The 20,901-nt window shown below is 35.4% G+C and overlaps 3 protein-coding genes across 4 annotated transcripts; all 3 read left to right on the top strand.

The window, feature by feature from the left end:
- Positions 1-773: 773 nt before the first annotated feature.
- LOC113691794 (cinnamoyl-CoA reductase-like SNL6) lies at positions 774-3,498 on the top strand. 2 transcript variants are annotated; one of them, XM_072052980.1, is made up of 6 exons: positions 774-1,318; positions 1,441-1,598; positions 1,701-1,889; positions 2,428-2,581; positions 2,673-2,865; positions 3,316-3,498. In XM_072052980.1, the coding sequence occupies exons 1-6, from the start codon at positions 1,177-1,179 to the stop codon at positions 3,410-3,412; spliced, it is 933 nt and encodes a 310-aa protein (XP_071909081.1). In that variant the 5' UTR covers positions 774-1,176; the 3' UTR covers positions 3,413-3,498. The 2 variants fall into 2 exon arrangements, with proteins under 2 accessions (XP_071909081.1, XP_071909082.1); XM_072052981.1 differs by having other exon boundaries at positions 1,181-1,318; positions 1,421-1,598.
- Positions 3,499-5,707: 2,209 nt separating this feature from the next.
- On the top strand, positions 5,708-8,540 carry LOC113692969 (uncharacterized). Its single transcript, XM_072053465.1, has 10 exons — positions 5,708-5,807; positions 5,904-6,061; positions 6,383-6,466; positions 6,786-6,902; positions 6,970-7,012; positions 7,125-7,231; positions 7,332-7,427; positions 8,120-8,233; positions 8,329-8,417; positions 8,522-8,540. Exons 1-10 carry the CDS (start codon positions 5,708-5,710, stop codon positions 8,538-8,540), a joined length of 927 nt encoding a protein of 308 aa, XP_071909566.1.
- A 5,595-nt stretch (positions 8,541-14,135) lies between these two features.
- Positions 14,136-18,813, top strand: LOC113694319 (uncharacterized). Its single transcript, XM_027213234.2, has 5 exons — positions 14,136-14,695; positions 15,933-16,112; positions 17,278-17,404; positions 17,632-17,745; positions 18,340-18,813. The coding sequence occupies exons 1-5, from the start codon at positions 14,282-14,284 to the stop codon at positions 18,453-18,455; spliced, it is 951 nt and encodes a 316-aa protein (XP_027069035.1). The 5' UTR covers positions 14,136-14,281; the 3' UTR covers positions 18,456-18,813.
- The last annotated feature ends 2,088 nt before the right edge of the window (positions 18,814-20,901 follow it).

Here is a 20,901-nt window from a genome sequence, read left to right as displayed (position 1 = left end):
CTTGTTTGGAATGTATTTTTCTGAACTTTTTGCAGAAAAATTATTATAGTGATTTAATATGTGTGAGGTAAAAAAGTGATTGAAAGATATTTCAACAGAAAATATAGTAATTTTTCTAATTCAAACACAATATACTACTTTTATTTGACGTGTGAGTGTAATTCCAATTGCATTTCCGTGTCAAATGTAAAGACTTTATTTTAGAGAGCTTTCAAGGAGTATTACATTTGACTTAGACAAGTACATTTTAATTGGTTTAGTTAATGCTGTGTTCTGAATTATTAAGATACCAGTTTTGTAGGTGGTTTCAGATTTTGGCATTGTTATCGGTCGGGTCGGGTTGATTTTTTTTTAAGGTGCGGAGGCTGAGAGGAATTCTTTTGGTTTGGAACTTTTTGAGGTCTGATGGAACTTCTGGTGGTTGAGCTGCCAGCATGGGTTGATAATTGAAGGGTTTTTTTTTTTTTTTTTTTTTTCAAACGTGGAATCTCATTATTAAGTGGAGTATCTTTTTCTGTTTGTCGTTTAAAGGAAAAGGTAATTTTGATGCTTTTGACCCAGACTGTTGAGTACAGTACTTGTCCGTCAAAGCCTTGATTGGGCTGCAAACCCAAGAAACACAATAATTTTAGTGAATAATAAATAAATTAAACAAGACACTGAGAAAATCCACGCCTATTTTTCACGTGCTCATGCTCTCCGCAATTCTGGACAAGTAACCGATTCGATGCACTGCCAAGTGTTATTGTCTGCCGCAAAAGAAACCCCATTCAAAATTGTCCCTTCCCTGCCTAATTAGTGAAGCAAATGGAACCATGTCAATTGCACTCTGTGTAATTCCCATCTTTTGCGCAAGTTATTACCGTTGGGTGGAAGCCATGGTCTTTGCGTGCACAAAGTTTAGAAGTAATACTAGTCACCGCATTGCAAATAAATGATACTAGTAAAAACTAAAGGAGGGAGGTTGAAGGATACTCGAGTGAGCATCCAAATTTGATAGGTAGATAGGAACGTGGTGGCTTGTATAGTTCACCAACTCATCTTCAAATTAGCATCCCTATCTACCCTTTGCGTTTTTATTAACTTTCTTGCATATTCGCTGAGTATATAGACATGGTATAAGAAAGTACAGGAAGAACTACAAGAACAAGAGGGAGCAGGGAAGAGAAAAAAAAAATGAGGGAAGTAGAAGTTATGGCATCAAAAGATCATGAGAAGGCAGTTTGTGTTCTTGATGCATCCACCTACGTGGGCTTTTGGGTAGTCAAGAAGCTGTTGCTTAAAGGTTATATGGTTCATGCAGCTCTTCAGAACAGTGGTATTAATCTCTACTTTTTTATAACTTTTTTTCCCCACCTCTTGCACACACAGACGCCTAGCTCAGCCATAGAGATGCGATGAAAAATCTGAGCCTTGATAGGATCTGAACATGGCTTCCAGGAGATGAAGTCGTGATGAAGAAAATAGTGGAATTGGAAAAGACAGAGGAGAGATTAACTGCTTTTACTGTGGATGTGTTGGATTACCATAGCGTGCTTGAAGCTTTGAAGGGCTGTTGTGCTATGTTTTGTTGTCTAGATATTGCAGATGGTTACGACGTAAGTTCATTCCGTTTTCGTCTTGCCCCTTAATTATTCTTTTTAAGTTTTGCATGATGACTTTTCCTACTAAATATCACTGCTAAATCTTTGCATTTATAGGAGAAAGACGTTGATTATGAGGTAAGAGGTGCTATTAATGTGGTGGAGGCATGTGCGCAGACAGACACCATAGAGAAGATTGTGTTTAGTTCATCTTTAACTGCAGCAATATGGAGGGAGAACATATGCTCTCAAAAGGATGTAGATGAAAGGACATGGAGTGATCAAGAGTTTTGCAGGGAAAAGAAGGTACTATTACCTTTCTTCTTTAAACTGTTTTTAAGTACTAATTAACCATTGGTCGGAAAAGATCTAAAAATCATCAGCCAATCGTCCAAATCCCGATGGTGAAACAGAGGAGATCGCCCTCCTTTTTTGATCTCACTATACTATAGAAACATTTTACTTGAGACAGATCAATTTTGACTCTGCTGATAAACTTGCAAACTGCTATAGCCTCTCAAGTTGGATTGCCCAACTGTTTTGTAAATCTTTTCATAAACTTTTTCTTTATCAAGTACTCCACCTAGGTACATACATAGTCCAAGGAGGGCACGCAAAGGAAGGTAACTCCAAAAGTTTCTTGATTGTACATAGGTTAATTACTTGCTGTAAAAAAGGTGATTTCGGTCAATTCCTTTCTGTCTCCTCCAAAACCTCCTTAGCGTGAAAAGAAAGGGGAAAATAAAGATAACAAACAACAAAAGCAGCTTTCGCTTATTCCCAGTAACGAAAATAGTTAGTCTTTACACAATGGATGATAATTTCGTTATGGTAAACTTCTCAGTTGTGGTATGCCTTGGCTAAGACTCTCTCTGAGAAAGCTGCCTGGGCTTTGGCTATGGACCGAATGCTTAACATGGTATCCGTCAATGCGGGACTAGTTCTTGGTCCTGGAGTTGTGCAACTGAATCCTCGTGTGACAATGGCATATCTTCAAGGTACATGTTAGCTGAAATTAGGAACAAAGTTGCAGACCTTTTTATGCAGAGTTAACCATCATTAGTTTCTCATCATGATATCATTGTACAGGAACTGCACAAATGTATGAGAATGGAGTCCTAGCTTTTGTGGATGTTAATTTTCTTGCAGATGTTCACATAAGAGCTTTTGAAGATAAATCCACAACTGGCCGATACCTTTGCTTCAATCAAATTGTGAATACTGAGGAGGAAGCTGTCAAACTTGCAGAAAGCTTGAGTCCTTTAATATCCTTACCTCCTAGGTACTGAAATATCAGAAGACTCATTCGACGAATAAATTTCTGAATTGACTGGGAATAAATGATGACTTCCAGTATAAATAATAGGTTTATTATGCTCCTGGGAACGACAGTATCAGCCCAAGTAGAACATCCGAACAATAAACTTCAGCAAATATCAACAACATCCACAGTATCTGTTATCCTTCAAAATCAAAAGCTACAAATTAATGATTCCTATTTACCAAACAAAGTTATGAATCCTGTTACTGACTTGCCCTTCTCGGGAATAAGAAAGAATAGAGAACCAATGACAATTGTTGCATATGATGTTGCTCTTTCAGTTTCTCCTCTTTGTTTGATAATTACTGGTAGATGATTCACTTTTTGTTCATCTTCCTTTGTTATATACGCATTCTTATCTGTTCTGAAGCTGAAGCTTTGAGCTTTTTGATTGGATGGATTGGATGGCAGGTACAAATTTCAGGAGGGTGAAGTTGAAGAATGTGCAGAGAGGCTGCGAAATAACAAATTAAACAAACTAGTTGAGGGAACTGCTGCTTGCTGCTGAAATCTATAGTCATCCAACTCATGTTTCTTCTTGTCATGTATATATCTTATTTTAAATAAAAATGTGACAGAAGATTGAGAGAATCAGATTTTGGACAGGCTTCTTTTCCTTTTCATTGGTTTTTGCCATAAATTGGAAGCATTTCATAATTTTTATGTAAACCCTCTTAAAGTTTGTAGTGTATTTCGCTCATTCCCTGTCAAGGACAAGGATCTTGCTGCTGTGGATAGACTTTTTTTCAATATTAAAGTTTTACTTCTAAGAAATTAATCTTCATTATTGGAAGTATAAAAATCAAGGAGATGAGTTAAAAATGAAGCTTATGATTTCGGATTTCCCTTAGAATTGAAGCTTTACAGCATTACAAGCATAACACGTCTGCAGTGCCCCAGAAATCTACACTTTCCAGAAATGGGACGAAGTCTTGCATTTGGAAATAAAATTTGTCAATTTATGAAAGCAAAATTCTTGGAAGCAAGTTTTGCTAAGATTTTAAAGACAGAAAAGGTACAAATGAAGAGGAAAAATTTAGGGTTAATTACACTTTACCCTCCTAAACTTGGGGATGAGTAACACTTGGCCCCCCAATACTAAGGAAATATACACTTCACCCCCATGTTAACAATTTCAAGATTCTGAGTGACATCACCAATTTCTATTCAAAAACTAAACCCAACTGAAATAGGCATTAAATAAACATTCTTAATAATTAGAAAGGCATTGGCTACCATGATTGCAAATAGTTATGTACTTCAAACTTGTCCAGGAATGGATAATGAAATATTAGTTTCCATGTTCAACATATTACATCCTTGTACTATATAAGAATGCGTTGGGGTCGAAGGTGGGTTTGAATTTCAACCGCATGAATAGGAGCTTTTTGGAAATATGGATTGTTGTGTAGTTATTTTAAATTTTTTGGTACAATTGAGGGCAGTATGTGTTTAGATATATTTAACGAAATGCTCTCATTTTGGTACATTTAAAGTTTCGATTTATGGAGACATCTAGGTATTTCTGGAATATGAAATTATTTTACAACCGTTTTTGCATTGAGTACAACTCATATAAGATTATGTGTTGGTGTAATTACGGAAATGGTGTTATAGACACATTTAATTGAAGTGTGGCTTTTGTTGTGCAATTAACACAAAAACAAATTAACACGTTGTTATAACTAGCCGTTGGAGGATATTCTTTTGTTTGAAACAACTTATGTCTCCTCTTGAGTAATTTTCAACTGACATTTGTATGGACCTCTTGGGAATGGTAAAATTGTAAGAACATTGATAAACCAAAGTGTACAAGTGTGTGCTGCAATTAGAATGTACTATTATTAGTTTTGTCATATTTAATAACTATTTTTTTCCAGAATATATTATTATTTATCCAATGAAAAATCTTCTTTAATTACAGGTATCAAACACCGGCACGACGTGCGAACACTCCTCCAAGTATACGATAGATATTCATCAATATAACCAAAATAATATTATTGTGACTACGGCTTTTAAAACATTCCAAAAGAGGGAATATTATCTCACTTGATTGGCAATTGAATTAACAAAAACAAGTTTCATACTAAATTTGTACAAAAGATATTGTTTAAGAACAAAATTTCAGCAACTCAAAAGTCAGCGGCATCATTTTTCAGGTTGTTTCTCTATTCTTTTCTCGACAAATAGGATGGTTCATCCGTTAATCTCCCTGTTCTTTTTTTTTTGAAAAAAAATCACATGAGTTTCTATTATTAAGGTGCTAAAATTTCCATCCAATGGACATGGTAGTCTATATAGATAATATGTATGGGCATTAATGTCAGTTCACCAAATTTTTTTTATGGAGTTCCAAAATTTGATGTCATTAGGGGGTAAACTGTATATATTCTGAGTTTGGGGTGGTAAAGTGTTCCTTGTTCGAGGGGGTAAAGTATATTTAACCCAAAAATTTAATTATCTTGAGCACTCAATTTCCATTAGTCTTCCCAAAGTCCTCTAACTGAGCATCATTTCAATTGAGCCTTATAACACAGAGAGTGCATCCAGTCAAATCTTGAAAACTAAAATGAATTGGTTTGAGAAAATAGTTATGATATCCTGAATTGGTTTTTCCTTTATTTTTTTCATTTTTTAATTTATGTGCAAATGATTTATTTTATAATCCCTAAGATAGCCTCAGGAAAGGCGGTTTGTTTACATGGTCTGTCCTCGAAACGGAATAGTCTATTTCTTTCTCACACACGTGATATTTCATTTCACATGCAGAATTTTCCCAAGAAGCTTTGGATTCACAGAAATGGCGGAACAGGAATTGCAAGAAATTGAGGACAGCCCACTTGAAGAAAACTGGGAAGAGAGAACTCTGAGCCTCCTTCATGACTCCAAGATTGACAATGGTTCCAAAACTTACATGCTTTTCTGTGCACTTAATTGATCATGTTTTGCTCTCGCTAAATTTCATTTGCTTAACACCTTTCTTGAATACCATACAGATTTTTCAACCGCTAAAGTGGAAAAGAGAAGAAATCGAAAGAATTCTGTCAAATGGATGATGAAAAGACCAATGGCTATACCAAGAGTCATTCTTGAGCTGCAAGATGAACATTTAAGAGAATCTGCTCTGCGTTGCCTTTGCAACTTCCTTCTTGAGGTGACATTCTGCAGTTCTGGTCTTAATATGTAATCAATTATGATCTTTTCTGTCTTCAATTTCAAGGACGCAAAGATGCACACAAAAGTGTAGTTTACCTCCGTTTCGTCAATACATTTCCGTGAATTTTAAATTTGAAGATGATTTACTTTCGTATCTTTTAAGAACGATCCTGGGATTGGGTATTTGTTACTTAGATTCTTCAACTTTTCTTTATTAATTTGGCCAGTTTGGTGTGGGATTTATGTAAATCTAGTTCTTAATTTTGGTATGGGTGTTTTCTTTCTGAATTTTGTTTTGGTTGGTGGTATTATTTCACAGAAAAGAGACGTTGATCCGGAAAACTACCTCAGGACTGGCCACATGTTGTACTTTTCTTGCAGCACTATGACTCTGTTGCTACAGGTGTAGTCTCCCTTCTAACTCCATGCCACAGTTATTATGCTTCAGTTTTCCCATATGATCATCTCAAAAAGAAGGAAAAGAAATGGTTTTAACTCCATGCTGGCTGGAAAAAAAATTACAAAAGAATAACAAAGAAGCTAAGGTAATAGTTGTTTGTGTTTATTACCCTGTGGTTCAACATAGTACAGGAAATCTGGAGTTCTAAGTGTAGGTTCAGGAGAGTATTCTGAGATTGGAAAACATTTCTTGATTGCAGTGGAATGCAGTGTTTAACATATCGTTGATTGTACCCTTAACTCATAATTTTTTTTTGAAGCAGGAAGTGCAGACATTTCTTAGACTGATGGCTGATGACTATCTTACCATAAGGTCATGCAAGCGTCTCATCAATGCACTAACTCTTTTCCAGGTTGTAATATTACTGCACATTCATTTTGTGACTTCATCATCATTTATTTCAATTATCGAGTACTAGCTTTTGAAATCTTACACTTCAACTGCAGTGCATTGCAGCTAACGATGAAACAAGACTGAAATTTGTTGAGTGTAAGAAACTTATTTCTGCATGTGTGATTTACTTCTGAATATCATCTATAAACAAATTTGCTTACAATTTATAGTTATGCATGACTGAAAATTTGTTGCATGTTTCTTGCAGCTAGTATTCCCAACTTTCTGATGCCTTTAATCCTGTTTAAGACGTCAGTTGAATTGTTTGAGAATGTAAGAGCAGTTGCCTTATCAGTTCTTGGCATTTTGTGCCAGGTACATCTATCAGATAGACTCTCTGGTTCTTTAAGTGTAATTGCTTTTAACTTGATGCGGTCTGAAAACTAGCTCCTTCTCTTTCGTTTGGATTTTGAAGGCCGGAGAATCCGAAATCATCCACTGGGCTCTAAGAAACAATGTGGTTGAAATGTCTCAGGTGGTCCTAGAAATTGGAAATGAACTCTCCAAAGTGGTGAGCCATTAAGTACCAATCATTGATTGCGTTTGCATATTTTCATTCTCCTTTGGTCTTAGCTTATTGTGGGACTAGGTAAATGGGAAACTGGGAGGAGGGTTCTGGTTGCTTCCACTTCGTCAGATACTCCATTGTTTAATAAACAGATTTAGGCTGGACAGCTTGTTTGGTCATCCACTTTTAAATGCAACAGCATGAAATTGTTACTTCTGATGTTTTTCGCATCTAAATTCTAAGTGGAAGTTCTAAACAGTTGATTGTACAGTAATCTGTCTTTTTAGTAAATTTCTGAATGCTATTGAAGAAATGATTCTGTCAATGCTATACAAATGAATCCAGATTCATTAAGTATCATGTATCAGTGCTGTAAGTCCAAGATGCTGAATAGTTAAGATAACTAGTTTATGACACTTATCTAGGTTCAGTATAGAAGAAAAAACACCGTGATAGATTTCCGGGAACTCTTTACAATTCAAGTTTAGCTGCAGAAATCATGGCCAACAATTGACCAGAATGTCTTGCTCATAAAAGCTATCAGGAAATTGCACTTCAAAACTTTCGGGAAATTGGCCACCAGGCAGAACTGTGTGTTTATACTTTCCGAAATTTTGGCATCTGCCCATATCATTTATCATTTTTTTTTCAATGCAGCGAATTGTGATGCACTCGGTTAATATTCTCTACTGCAGGTTGGAATGCACATCATTGAATCAATACTAAAAGACAGTACAGGAATATCCTGCATCTGCAGTTCATCTAACACTTGTCTACTGTACAGATTAACTAGGACTTTGGACCATTTGGTAATGCCTAGACCTATCCTATTTGGCAGATGATGGCTGATTTAAATTCATAGTTATCTCATCTTTACTGTCCTTTACTCGAATTTTCTGTGAAGATCTCTCTCTTGGCATTCGACCCAGAATTTTCTCCTCGGCTCCTATTTCACGCTGTTCGATGCTACGTCCTTCTCTGCAGTCGTGCAAGGTAAGTTGCTGTCAAGAGCAATTGAAACGTTAGAGAAGTTTTTGCATATCATTTCAAGTGATTAGTCAAATTATTGCATCATATCTTCTTTTTTTTTTTTTAAGACTTACTGCATCTATATGAGACCTGGACAGTCCTTAAACACTTCCAGCTTATATAGATCCTAAGTTGATCATTTCTCAGTGAATTTTCCCGCTGGCTTTTCATTCTACAATTAACAGAGGACTAAATGCTGTAAGAAAGAACCTGTCGAGGCACCTCCTTTGTGGAACTTTTCAAAATGAAACCGAGGTATGTGATTCCAACTCATTTCACCATCGCTTTGTTATCAGTTTTCCTGTCTTAACCTCTTGCTAGGACTGATAAGACTCTATGAACTGTTACCAACTGCGATTAAATCCCGTCTCAGTTGTGAATTTAATTTGCTTTAAAATTTGATGAATATCAGGAATTCCCGATCATCAAAAGTTTGGTTGAGCAACTGCTTCTCTTCGTTGGAGGAACTGAAGATCTCCGCTTGCTTTCTCTGCCTGATGATACACTGTTTCATCAGCCGTAGTTGTGATCAAGAACTTCCGATTCTCATTAAGATGAAGAGCAAAGCAATAGCTCCTTACTTTTTTTCACTGGTGTAAATTGTAATGGCGTTCACGTTTATCAATTCCATATTCCTTTCTTGTCATTAAAGAAGGGATTCGCGATTCAGGAGCATCCATTCGTGAACAGGAAATTCATGAAGAAAAACTGCTTTTGGATGCTAATATTGATCTCTTCATAGCTTTGACAGTAGATTCTTGTCCTCCCTCTTTATCTTCTCTTTAAAATTTCTCAACACGACTGCCTATACTGTTGATTTTTTACCCAGTGCAGATTTTGCATTCCACCCAAAAATTCTTTTAACTTTTTACATGAAGCAAACCAGGAGAGCATTAGGGAACTGAAAGAGGACAAAGTAGACTTCATCAACATGCACTTTATAAAACTATTCCAGGATGCAGCTAATTCCATCTAAATGACTTCATCAAACATACTTGCAAAGCCAGTATCATCCAAGAACTTCTTAGCATTAGATTGACACTTAATACTAAGAAAATTACATTTTATTCAATACTAAGTTGAAACGTTAGAATATAGGGCAAATTACACTTTACCCCCCGTGGTTTAGTGTTTTTGTACATGATCCCCCTATGGTTTCAAAAGTTATACATAAATCCTTCATGGTTTGGATTAAAGTGTCAAAGTAACGGAATTTGCAATTCATAACGAAGTCGCTTAAAATGTTAAAAATACCCCTATGTAAAGTTAAAAATTATTTATTAACTACAGGGAGTTATGTGTATATTTTGAAAATCATAATAAAGTTATATGGTAAAACATTAAATCGTAAGGGGGTTATATGATAAAATATAAAATCATACGAAGTTAATGCGTCATGTATATTATGTTTATATATTTTGGTTACTTCAACCATTTTAATTTTTAAACAAGGGTAATTTCAACATTTTAAAAGGTTCTGTTACTAATGATCATTTCCGTCACTTTAACATTTTAATACCAAACATGATGAGGTTATGCATAGCTTTTGAAACCATAAGAGAGTTGTGTACAAAAAATACTAAATTATAGGGGGGTAAAATATAATTTGCCCTTAGAATATATTGTTTCCAAGACTCTGAGACCAACCTTCGGATGATCGGCCTCTTTGATTTTTCTTAAGCAACATTAATTATATAAATATAAAGTTGATCTTTATTCAAGTTGAAAAGTTCCAAATCAAATATGTATGCGCGTGTGTAAGAAAATAACAATAAGTTCCGAGTTAAGACCTTAATGTTATAAAACTAATCAAATAAGCTACTATAATATCAAGTGAAAAATGGAGAAAAGAAAGTTTATGAAGAAAAATGCTACCGGTGTGGTATGGAAGGTCATTGGTCTCGTACCTGTCGTAAACGGTTTCTCCACTACATGAATGGATTTATGAATTGTAACTTCTATACATAAGTAGCCATAAAATCATGAATTAATCCTCTTGGGAATACAAAGGGACATCCACATTTTTGTTATTTCATAACACTTAACTAATATAACTTATTTTCATCTAATAACAACATGCAACATTTTTTTTTGGTTACAAAACAATAAAAAAAAATCTGTAATTTTTATTGTGTGAAATCCCGGAACTAGCCTTGGTAGCGGTTGGTTTGTTTGAGTGGGAGAATTAACGAAATAACTAACTAACGATCCTGCTCTGCTTAACTCACTCTTTAAATAAAGAAATCCTGTACTTCTCTCTTCACCTCTTTCTATTCATCTCTCCAAAGCTTTCAGAGAAGTGTTTAATCAAGAGAAATGGCGGACCAAGAAAATCAAGAAATTCTGAGGAACCTGCATCAAGCTTTGCAACCCATGATTCTTAAGCTTCGAGATCGAAAAACAAGAGCATCTGCTCTTTCTTCCCTTGCTAATCACCTTCAACAGGTTCCACTATTCTTCTCTTAACTGTCAAATATTGAGTGAAATGTTTGTGTGTGGATTCAGAATATGGGGTAGTAGCTCAAGGAAACTCGTTTTTGTTGTCTTTTATGGAATTTCATCAGTTGGGAATTGTCTCATTTGTTGGGCATTCAGAATATAGTGTTCATCAGAACTTGATATTTTGAACCATTAATTAGTAACATGTTCTCGGTTGATTTTGTACAGCGTCTTTTCCTGTTGAATTTAGTGGGATCGTTTTGTTACTCAATCTCGTTTTGACTGGAAATTTGATTTTTGCAGCTTGTTACTAATGAAGAAGCAGAAATGTTCAATGCTACTTGTATTTTTTTGTTCTATTCTGACCAGACAATGGGTATCTTGGAAGAGGTATAACTGTTTATTCCTAGTATTCAATGCATGCGTCACTTACTTTGTGATCATGTAGATTTTTCTGTGTAAATTGAAAAGAATGGTTTAGTTATGACAATGAGATTTGAAGGTTTTACTAATGAAGATTACAGAGTATATTAGTTAAGCACCAAGATGCAAGAAATTGAGATATGTTTATTAGATTTCTTGTTCAACTTTCTGATATTCTGAAGATTGGAATTGTCAGAACCTTGAAACAATTAATCTGCACGTCCCCCATTGTTAGTTTGTATTTTCTATCCAAATGAATAAGAGATATAACCACGTTTGCAGAATTGAAGCCATTATTAATATCAACTGAGAATCTGCAAAAACATTATCTGTCTTTTATTCAGTGGCGAAGATTTCCAGTTTTGAGCAACTACACTAATATTATTAACCTGGTTGCATTTCAGTGCATGGCAGCTGCTGCTACATATCCAGATCTTGTATTGAGTGAGATAACATTTTGATTCTGCTGTACCTCAATCCCCAGCTTCCCATCTGTAAACTAATTTTGCCATCGAAATGTCTATTACCAACAATTTGTTCCATGTTTAATGCAGATGGCTATTGCAACCACCTGCCTCGTATGATAGCATTTTTTGATGAAAAAGTGCCAGAAGCAATACGCGAGGACATTCGAGAAAGGGCCCTACTTGTTATTGAACTCTTGTGCAAGGTACATATCAGTCCATGAGACATGTATTCATCTGCTGATTTCAACTGCAAATTATTTCTTTCAATTTGAAAGGCTAAAGATGCCAAAATCGACTGGTGGATGCTCAAGAATGTATTGACATTGGCATGAGACATGGAAGTGAGTTGGCCAAACTGGTGAGCCTTTGATTTCTAAGTTCTAACCACATATGCATGAACTGTACCATTAACGGACAATTCCAATCTTTATGTCATGTGCTGAGCAGTTCGTTCGCTTTCAGAACATCACAAGAGAGTAGAAGCCATTGATTGAGTTTTGAGTTTATGTAGCCTGTAATGCATGAACTGTATCTTCTATATCACAGACTGGAATGCGGATTCTTGAAGTATTACTGGAAGAGCATTTAGCAATAGCCTGCGTCGGTAGTCCACATAACAAGTCTCTACTTTACTCACTAGTTAGTACTCGGGACCAAATGGTAACAGATTTTAGTCCAGTTTTATGTTCCTTCCATAAATGGCTTTAGATTACGTGGTTCAAACTCTAAAAGTTATTAAGTTAACTCATCTTCATCTTCCACTGCCGTGAAGACATTTTTGGCATTCACCGGAATCCTACTTCACATATTCTGTTGCTACGATCTTCTCTGCACAATTCCAAAGTAAGGCACTGCCCTGAGTGATTCAAACTTTGAGCCTCTGCTTTTGGTGTCATTTTCTTTATTTTATTCATTTGTTTTTTACCTCTCCTGTTTCCCCACACAAATTACAGCGGACTTGCTGCTTTGAAAGACCGGAGCGCGTCTCTTAACTTCATGCGCGCAGCTGCTCACACAATGCTACAGGTATGTTTCATTTTCTCCGCCTGTCTTCATTTTAACCTGATGTGATTGTGGATGAATGTTAGCAATTTGTAATCTCCTCTGCTTTGACAATTTACAGGACCACCCAGAGATCAGAACTTTGATCGGGCAAGTGCTCCATTCCCTGTTGGGCGAGGATTGTAGATCTCTGCAATATTGTCACCCCGAAAGTGGGAATCAGATTGGATTTCATTAGGAAGAGGAAAATAGCATTGGCTGGCGAATTTGTGCATCCTGAGTTTAATGACTTAATCTCTTGACACTAGTACTTTGTCTTGAATGTGTCAATATTCAGCTTTATTTTCGAGATGAGAGCTCATCACTTAGGAACATATATTTGGTTACCAATTGACATTTCTTTTATCAAGCTATACTTTCTTTGCTAGGTGATGATATGCCAATTGTTCATGCTTTTCAATGACAATAATATTGTTTTCCTTTTTCTTTTTTCTTTTTTTTTTTTGGGATTAATGTTCTTTCTCTCGAGCAAGGCTAAATGTGGCTGGCTTTGAGAATTCAATATTCAGTGCTAGAAAGGCGAAAGTAATTTTGCCAAATGGATCCATGAGTAGCTAGATTTATTTTTGACGTGATCACTATTCACAGTTCCTCTTGAATGGTTAGCTCTTCAATGTGAATGAGCATATTGAGGATCACATAAAAAATCCAAGCTCTTCCAGGTGGTTGTGGCTTGTGATTAACTTTATAGTATATAGGTAGATAAACAGATATGATATTTGTGCTCCAATCATTGATAATACCACGCTATTTCCTATGTAATTTATGCGTAAGAACATAAGAGAAATTGGAGTGCCATTAACCAAAAAAGTGCACAGCTAATAACATTTTATTCCAGTCCTTGCTGTTAGTCCGTCTGGTTATGTAGTCTGGTAGTTAATAGCGGGTTTCGTGATCGATTTCGTGTGCAATCTTGCTGTGTATCATTGGATAAAACTCTATACAGTTTTAGGGAATTAGTCTGATCGAAAAGTTGGTGTACCCTTGAGTGAAAAAAAATAAAAAGAAAAAGACATTTTAGTCTGATACAAATTGAAAGATTGTCCAACGGATTAAACACTGATTCATGGCTTAAGAGTTAAGATCATTTGGATTTTGGACTTAGCATTCATCAACCCCTAAAGATATGAAAGCCCAATCATGTAGGCTCTGAATTTATATAGCCCAATAAACAGCAGCAACTGTTGGTGTATCTTGCTTCATCACAAAAAAACCCAAAGCGGAGAGAGCCCAAACCCACTTCCCCAGCAGCCACGTAGATTTGATACGACGACGTATCAATTGCCCTTCTCTGAAGAGATGTCTCGAAACCCCCCAAGGCGGCAAGTGCACATGCTAGTAGAAATCTGGAAACAGATTTGTTTCAATTCAGTAGAAAGATTTTTATGACAAAATTTTTTTTTAAGTTGAAAGATTTAAAGGAAAAAGCAGATATAAATGGTGGTGATTGAACCAGTAGAATCGAATTCAATTGGGGAAAAAGTGGAAAATACGAATGAAAAAGTTCTTCCTAAGACAAAGCCGCCGGTAGTAAAAAGAGACGAATCGACGACGACGTCGTCGCCGGCGGCTTCTTCATCGTCATCATCGGCGGCGAGGATCGTGGAAGAGTCAGCATCGCATGGTAATACTGCAGTTGGAGACGCCTCCGATGGGTTCGAAACTGCCAGCGAAGCTGACCTCAACGACGACGAAGACGATCTCGTGGGGGAGGAACAGCGAAGGGAAGAAGCTGAAAAGGAAGAAGCTAAAGAGGGAAACAGGGAGGAGGGTCTTGTAGGCTCCAAGGAGAGGGACAATGATCAGCATCAGGAGCAGCAAGTGGATTTGAATCAGGAGCAGATTATTGAGGTAATATGAGAACCTCCTTGAAATTCTTTTGTCATTTTATGTATTTTTTGTACTATTTTTTGTAGTTTTATTAAAGGAATTTTCATAGTCGGATTGAGCTATATGGAGAAATATTTCGTGGCGTAGAAAATCATTCGTGGATATATTGATGATGATTTGAGTTGAAGCAGGAGAAATCTTTTTTTTTTTTTTTTATCAAGGTAAAAAGGAAATCTTAATCATCAAGCTGTAACTGTAGGAAAGTATTAGGAGTTTGTATTGATATGTAGCATGTATAAATGTAAACATGGAGAATTCAGTTTAAATATATGAATTAGGATTTACCTTGGCACTTTAGGCTTGCATTTGTAGTTTTTTTTTTTTTTTTTTTGGTGGTGAGGAATTGTGACTACCCTTGAGCTATTTTGATCCTCAATTACAGTTGTAGTTTTTTGGGTTAGAGGTGGTCAAAATAAGAAAGAGTTACATTTTGCTTAGTTAATTTTAAGATGAGTTTCACTGTGGGACACCTCATAGCACATGTCTACTGGAACTTGTTATGAAAAGGTGGAGGACTAGCGAATCAATTTTTGTCCATGCTTAAGAGAGAGAGGCTAAAAGTCTGCACCACGTATTGTTTCATGGTTGTATTGCAAAGAACTTGGGACTGACTTCAGTCTCTTTGATGTTATCTTGGCTATGCGAAGGCGATCTTGTTATTTGGTTTCTTTGCTGGATAGGATGGTTGCTTGAGGGCAATGGATTTCTGAAAATGCCTAGTCTTATGTTGTCAGTTCCTCTGCTATATCTGGTCAACTGTGGTGGAGATTTAGATTGATCTGATTCTTTTCCAGTGGTTAAGGTTCTTTCGCTTTATAGTTTGGTTAGAATCTCACTTGTGATATTGTTATGCACTCTTGTTGATGATGAATAAGAGTTCACTTAATAAACAAAACAAGAATCTGCCTTGCTTATCCTCATTGTAACCTCAAAAGGTAAAAGAAGAAATATTTTCCCTTCTTGAGAACAAGTGGCCTTGTTTCAATGTTTCGTTGCTCTCATTCATTTTGACCTTTTCTTGTACAGAAGGTTTGTGTTTGGTGATGATTCATTTGCTAATGTTTTCTAACAGTAGAGAGATGTTAGACTATCTTAAATTTCCTCATTAGTGTCGGGAATCCTATTGTTCTGTTATTGCCTTGGTTCTTTTGGTAGATGTTCTTGTCATCTCTTAAGCTTTGTATTCTTTTTGGAGCAGAAAGCATTAGCAGAAGCAAATGATGCAAAACTTGAAGGCAATACATTGTTTAAGGATGGTCAGTATGAAGAGGCATTGTCTAAGTATGATATTGCTTTACAAGCTGTGTCTAGTATACCAGAATCTGTTGAACTACGCTCAGTATGCCATGCAAATCGTGCTGCGTGTTATTCCAAAATGGTAAGCTCTCATATTATTGAGTTGATATATGGTAAAATTGGCATTTTGCATGTCTTTCTTAAAAGTTGCTCTTTCGCTTTCTATTTCTTTATGATCTGGGCATGCATATTTGCTTGTTGTAATCAATAGATAGCGGTTGATCTGGGTTATCATTGGCCTGTGAGTGTAAAACATCAATATTTTGTTATAGAAGCTCTCTCTCTCAGAGAGAGAGAGTGAGAGAGAGAGAGAAAGCATTGGATGGAACTTGATGCGAATTCTAAATATATTATTGTTGTAAAACATGTATGTAGCTAATATCAGAAGCAAAGGCTTTCATTTCTTTTAAGGAAAAATGTTGTTGTTGCTGCTATTATTGTGTCGCAGAAAAAGTTTAAACATTTAATTTCTCCTTTCACATGATTAAAGGTTTTGTTGGATTTTCTTCACTGGTGGCCTTCTTGTCTAGGCTCTGGACACATGAAGTCTGAATTTGAATAATTTATTAGACAGAAGATTAATTGGCTCTGATATTGATATGCAGCTGTTTCTCTTACTTTTTCTACCCTTGTTCTTCTTCTTTCCGGAGCCAAGTATAACTTTTGTGGTTAACGTTTGATTTAAACCGGACAGCAGATGGATTTAAATCTTGACAAAGTAGGCAAGTTGGCCATGGTAACCTGCTATGTCTTGTATGTAATCTCCTTAGTGTGTCAATGGTGGATGTGGAAGAAAGTCTGTTAGCTATTCCAAGCAAGGTCCAAGATCTATTTTCATCAATCTGGCTCACTCCATCTGATTTGAATCATTAAAACTGGAAATGATTTTTTCAGCTCATATGGGTAGACAATATGTTATTAACCTTTATTGTTGAGATACACGGTACTTATCTTATTATTGTTCACAATTTGTTGGTAGAGAATTTTGTCCGCATATTATAACTAGTTCTCCATCAAAACATTCTTTCTCCTCAGTTAGAGAGACTCTGTATGTTTAAGCTTCTCGCCAAGTACCTTGTTGGTGGTTGATGCTACAGTAGCCTACTTTATCTGTTGATACCTGTTATGTGATTCTCAAATAACTTCTAGTATGATAGCCTTATTTATGCAGTGCATGCTCTGCTTATCTCATGCATTGATAAGTTTCCAACTGAAGTTTGATGAAGTTATATTTTTTTTTTTAACAGAAAAAATTTGAGGATACAATTAAAGAATGCACAAAAGCATTGGAGCTAAACGCTAGCTACATAAAAGTTTTGCTTAGAAGAGCAGAGGCACATGAAATGTTGGAACATTTCGAAGAAGCCATTGCAGGTATGTGGGTGTGAGATTTTGAATATCTTATTGTCAATCTTGTGCTTATAAGAAGATTTATCCTGAATTTATGGTGGCTTTGTGGATTTCAATGCCTCGATTCTTTCTTACTCTCTCTCTTGCTCTTGAAACATTTGATCAATGCCGTTCATTAATCTTCTCGTAGATTGCATATGGGTTCTCAAAATTTCTTGTTTCCTATGCTGATTGTTTATTACAATATACAGATATAACAAAAGTTTTGGAAGTTGACCCATCACATGACCAAGCTAGAAGACAGATTGTTCGCTTAAAGCCATTGGCAGATGAAAAGCGCGAAAAGATGAAGGAAGAAATGATTGGTGAGCATTGCTAACATTTGGTAGTATGAACTTATATGGATAGTTGCTATTAAATGGCGACATATTTGCTCTTTTATGTGTCGATATAGAAATGTTTCATTTTGCCTGAAGAAAACATGTTTGAAGGGAGAAAATTGGGGAAGGAGAGGATCTGGAATTATCAGATAAAATACTGGGGCATCTAAGCTCTTCGGGGTGTATCTATGCTGCATTTAGTGATCTTGATTAAATACGATGACAGTATTGTAGTTTCACCACTCAAATTGTAAATTTGGGACCTGATAGTATGATAATAGAACGACTCCAATCCTATTTCATACACTTTCTGAACTTCTGATCTTGGTTGCTCTGCGCATGCAAAAGGCATTATTGTGTTGCACTTTCTCTGTTGCTTGTGACTTCATTCTTGAGTTTATGGGTCTTATCTGCTTTCGTATTCTATTTTCCCTGTTAAGCGCTTCAAGCAAGGATAGTTCATTTTTGTATGTTTAACAGTGAAAGTATTGTAGGATAACAAATGCTTTCCAGCTTTATATATATCTTGAATTGCGATTGCATCTCTCACTGTAGTTGAATCATTTACCTTTTGAGCAGGGAAGCTGAAGGAAATGGGAAATTCCCTTTTGGGTCGATTTGGAATGAGTGTTGACAATTTCAAAGCTGTCAAAGATCCAAACACTGGTTCATATTCTGTTTCATTTCAGCGCTAGTATGGATATCCAGTGCAAACGTCAATATATACTCTCTTAGTTTCTGGCGCCATGGATCAGAGGGGACAAAACGTTGATGAAGGGTATTGTGTCACAATGCTGCTTTCCGGCAGATGATTATGTTTGTACATTTGACTCTATTTAAAAAAATGTTGGAAGATATTTTGGCATGGCATGACATGACATGACATAGATGTGTCAATGTTTGAGTTTACTGGAATTTGTTCATACTTGTTGCTTGCCATTAGTCCTTTTAGCTTCTCCTGGCGACTGGGTGGAGTTTTCATGTCTTTGATACTGTGTTGGAGAGCATCTTAAGATGCAATATAATTTATATTATCAATTCCTATCTTTGCCATGATCTGCTCAGCATAGAAAGAAATTGAAGAACCAGCGAGTATAGGGATTCAGTTTTCATCTTTATTTTGCCCCACCTGATTATTGGTTAATTTTGACTAGATGTAACTCAAATATAAAGTCAATTGTTTTCTCGGCTGAAACGTAAGGCTTGATATTTCTTACTGTGTCTTGTCGTTCTCACTTCTCCATTTTGAAAGATTTCTTTCAAACGTTGGATAGAATATCGTATTTAGCATGCGTCTGATTTAAGGCTAGAATCCTGAACCTTGTCTTGTCTTCTTCATTGGGGTTAATGGGCATCCAGATCCCTTGTTTTGGTTGGAACCGCGTCTTATCATATTTTCCTTTTTCTTTTTAGAAATTTTCTTTTGGAGAAAGAAAGGGGGGAGACGGGTCCTGAAGAAGATCTTGAATTTGAAGTCTTATTTTGCTCTTCATTGAAATGATTTAAGTTTTCTCTACGGAATCATATTAGGTCTTACGATTTGAAATTCTCGTGACAGATCCTAAGATTAGTGAGGAGTGGATAAGAGTTTGAATCTCCTTTAAATTTGTTTCATAAGGTAGAGGCAGAGTGTTTTGATTTTGGGATTTTTAATGAGTGAATATATATATATATATATATATATATATATATATATATATATATATATATATATATATATTTCCTTTTTTCCAAACCAAAATAGATAATTCCCCAAAGCCTTCTCTCATAGGTTTTTTCCCCTGTAATCCCTAGTTGGCCAGAGCACTAAGCTACTATGATAAATAAGTTTTCAGCTGGTGAAATGGCACATTGAGTTTTGAAAAATATAAGCGACTTTGAAAAAAACGATAATTGGGCTTTAATATGATAAATCATGACTTGCTGTTTTTACTTGTCAAGACGCAAGACCATAAAACACATGAATAAAATTTAAAAGAAATTGTTTATTATGTGCAGTGTCTAAATTCTTAAAGTTGTAAATGTAATACAAAGAAAGTTCATCAACCTCTTGGCCCTTGAATTATATACCCCATTTGCAGAAATAATTCAACCTTTATGAACAAAATTAAAAACAAATGCAATATCCCCAATGTGAGAATAAAGAATACAATGTTCATGTGGGCTATAAAATTTGGGCTATGGAATAATCATGTGATATGAAGTATGATGACAGAAAAGACAGTCTAACCAAATGCTACCAAGGAAAAGGCAATAGTAAATCCGACAAATTGTAGTGCTAATTTATTGTTTTTCTTGTTTGTGTATTGGTTTGTGCATATAAATAAATGGGTGAAATTTATTATATAGTTAACGTAGAGCATTAAAATTAAATACGGAGCCTAACAACTCTAAATGTAAATGCAAGGTTATTTATTTAAAAAGAAATATGAGGGTATCATTGTGAGAATTTGTGCTTTAGTTTTATTTTACTTTTGTAGATTTTTTGTTGTTTGAGATTTAGAGAAAAAAAAAACACCGAGAAATTATATCTTTGTAATCATAGAATAGAGCATACATTAAGATAATTTATTCCGTAGCATTATAATTGGATTGAAGCAAAGGGCTAACAACTATGGTTGTAAATCCACTATTAAAGAAACTGTCAAAATTTATATTTTTGCGATGAGAGAAAAGGCACATTTTATGCTCTCATGATCAAAGAAAAAAGAAAAAAATTAGCGAGTCTTAGTGTAAATGTAGCTTTATTTATAATTTGTGTATAGTATTAAATTAAAATTATAAATGCAACCTTATTTATTTAGAGAGTAAATATAACTATCTTATCTGTTTGAGAAAACAAATTTAATAAAAGTGATATTTTAGTGTTGAAAAAAAGGAAAATCGTTCAAAACGTCCCTCACATTTTGTAAAATGACTTTTTTTGTCACTCACTTTTGAAAGTGTAATTTTATGCTTCTTACAAATTCACATTAGTCAAATTTGATCCTTACCTAGATTTCTGACTAATGTTTTGCCGGAATTCATCACGTGGCTTGCAGGTGATCATTTTTTAGGGGCAAAATTATCAAATCAAAATTTACATAATCCATCTATAGTCCATTACATTTCACATAATAAATTGTTTCGTCCCTTACATTT

This window comes from Coffea arabica, chromosome 6c (assembly GCF_036785885.1).
Source record: "Coffea arabica cultivar ET-39 chromosome 6c, Coffea Arabica ET-39 HiFi, whole genome shotgun sequence".
Taxonomy (NCBI): domain Eukaryota; kingdom Viridiplantae; phylum Streptophyta; class Magnoliopsida; order Gentianales; family Rubiaceae; genus Coffea; species Coffea arabica.
This window is presented reverse-complemented; position numbering and strand designations above follow the sequence as displayed.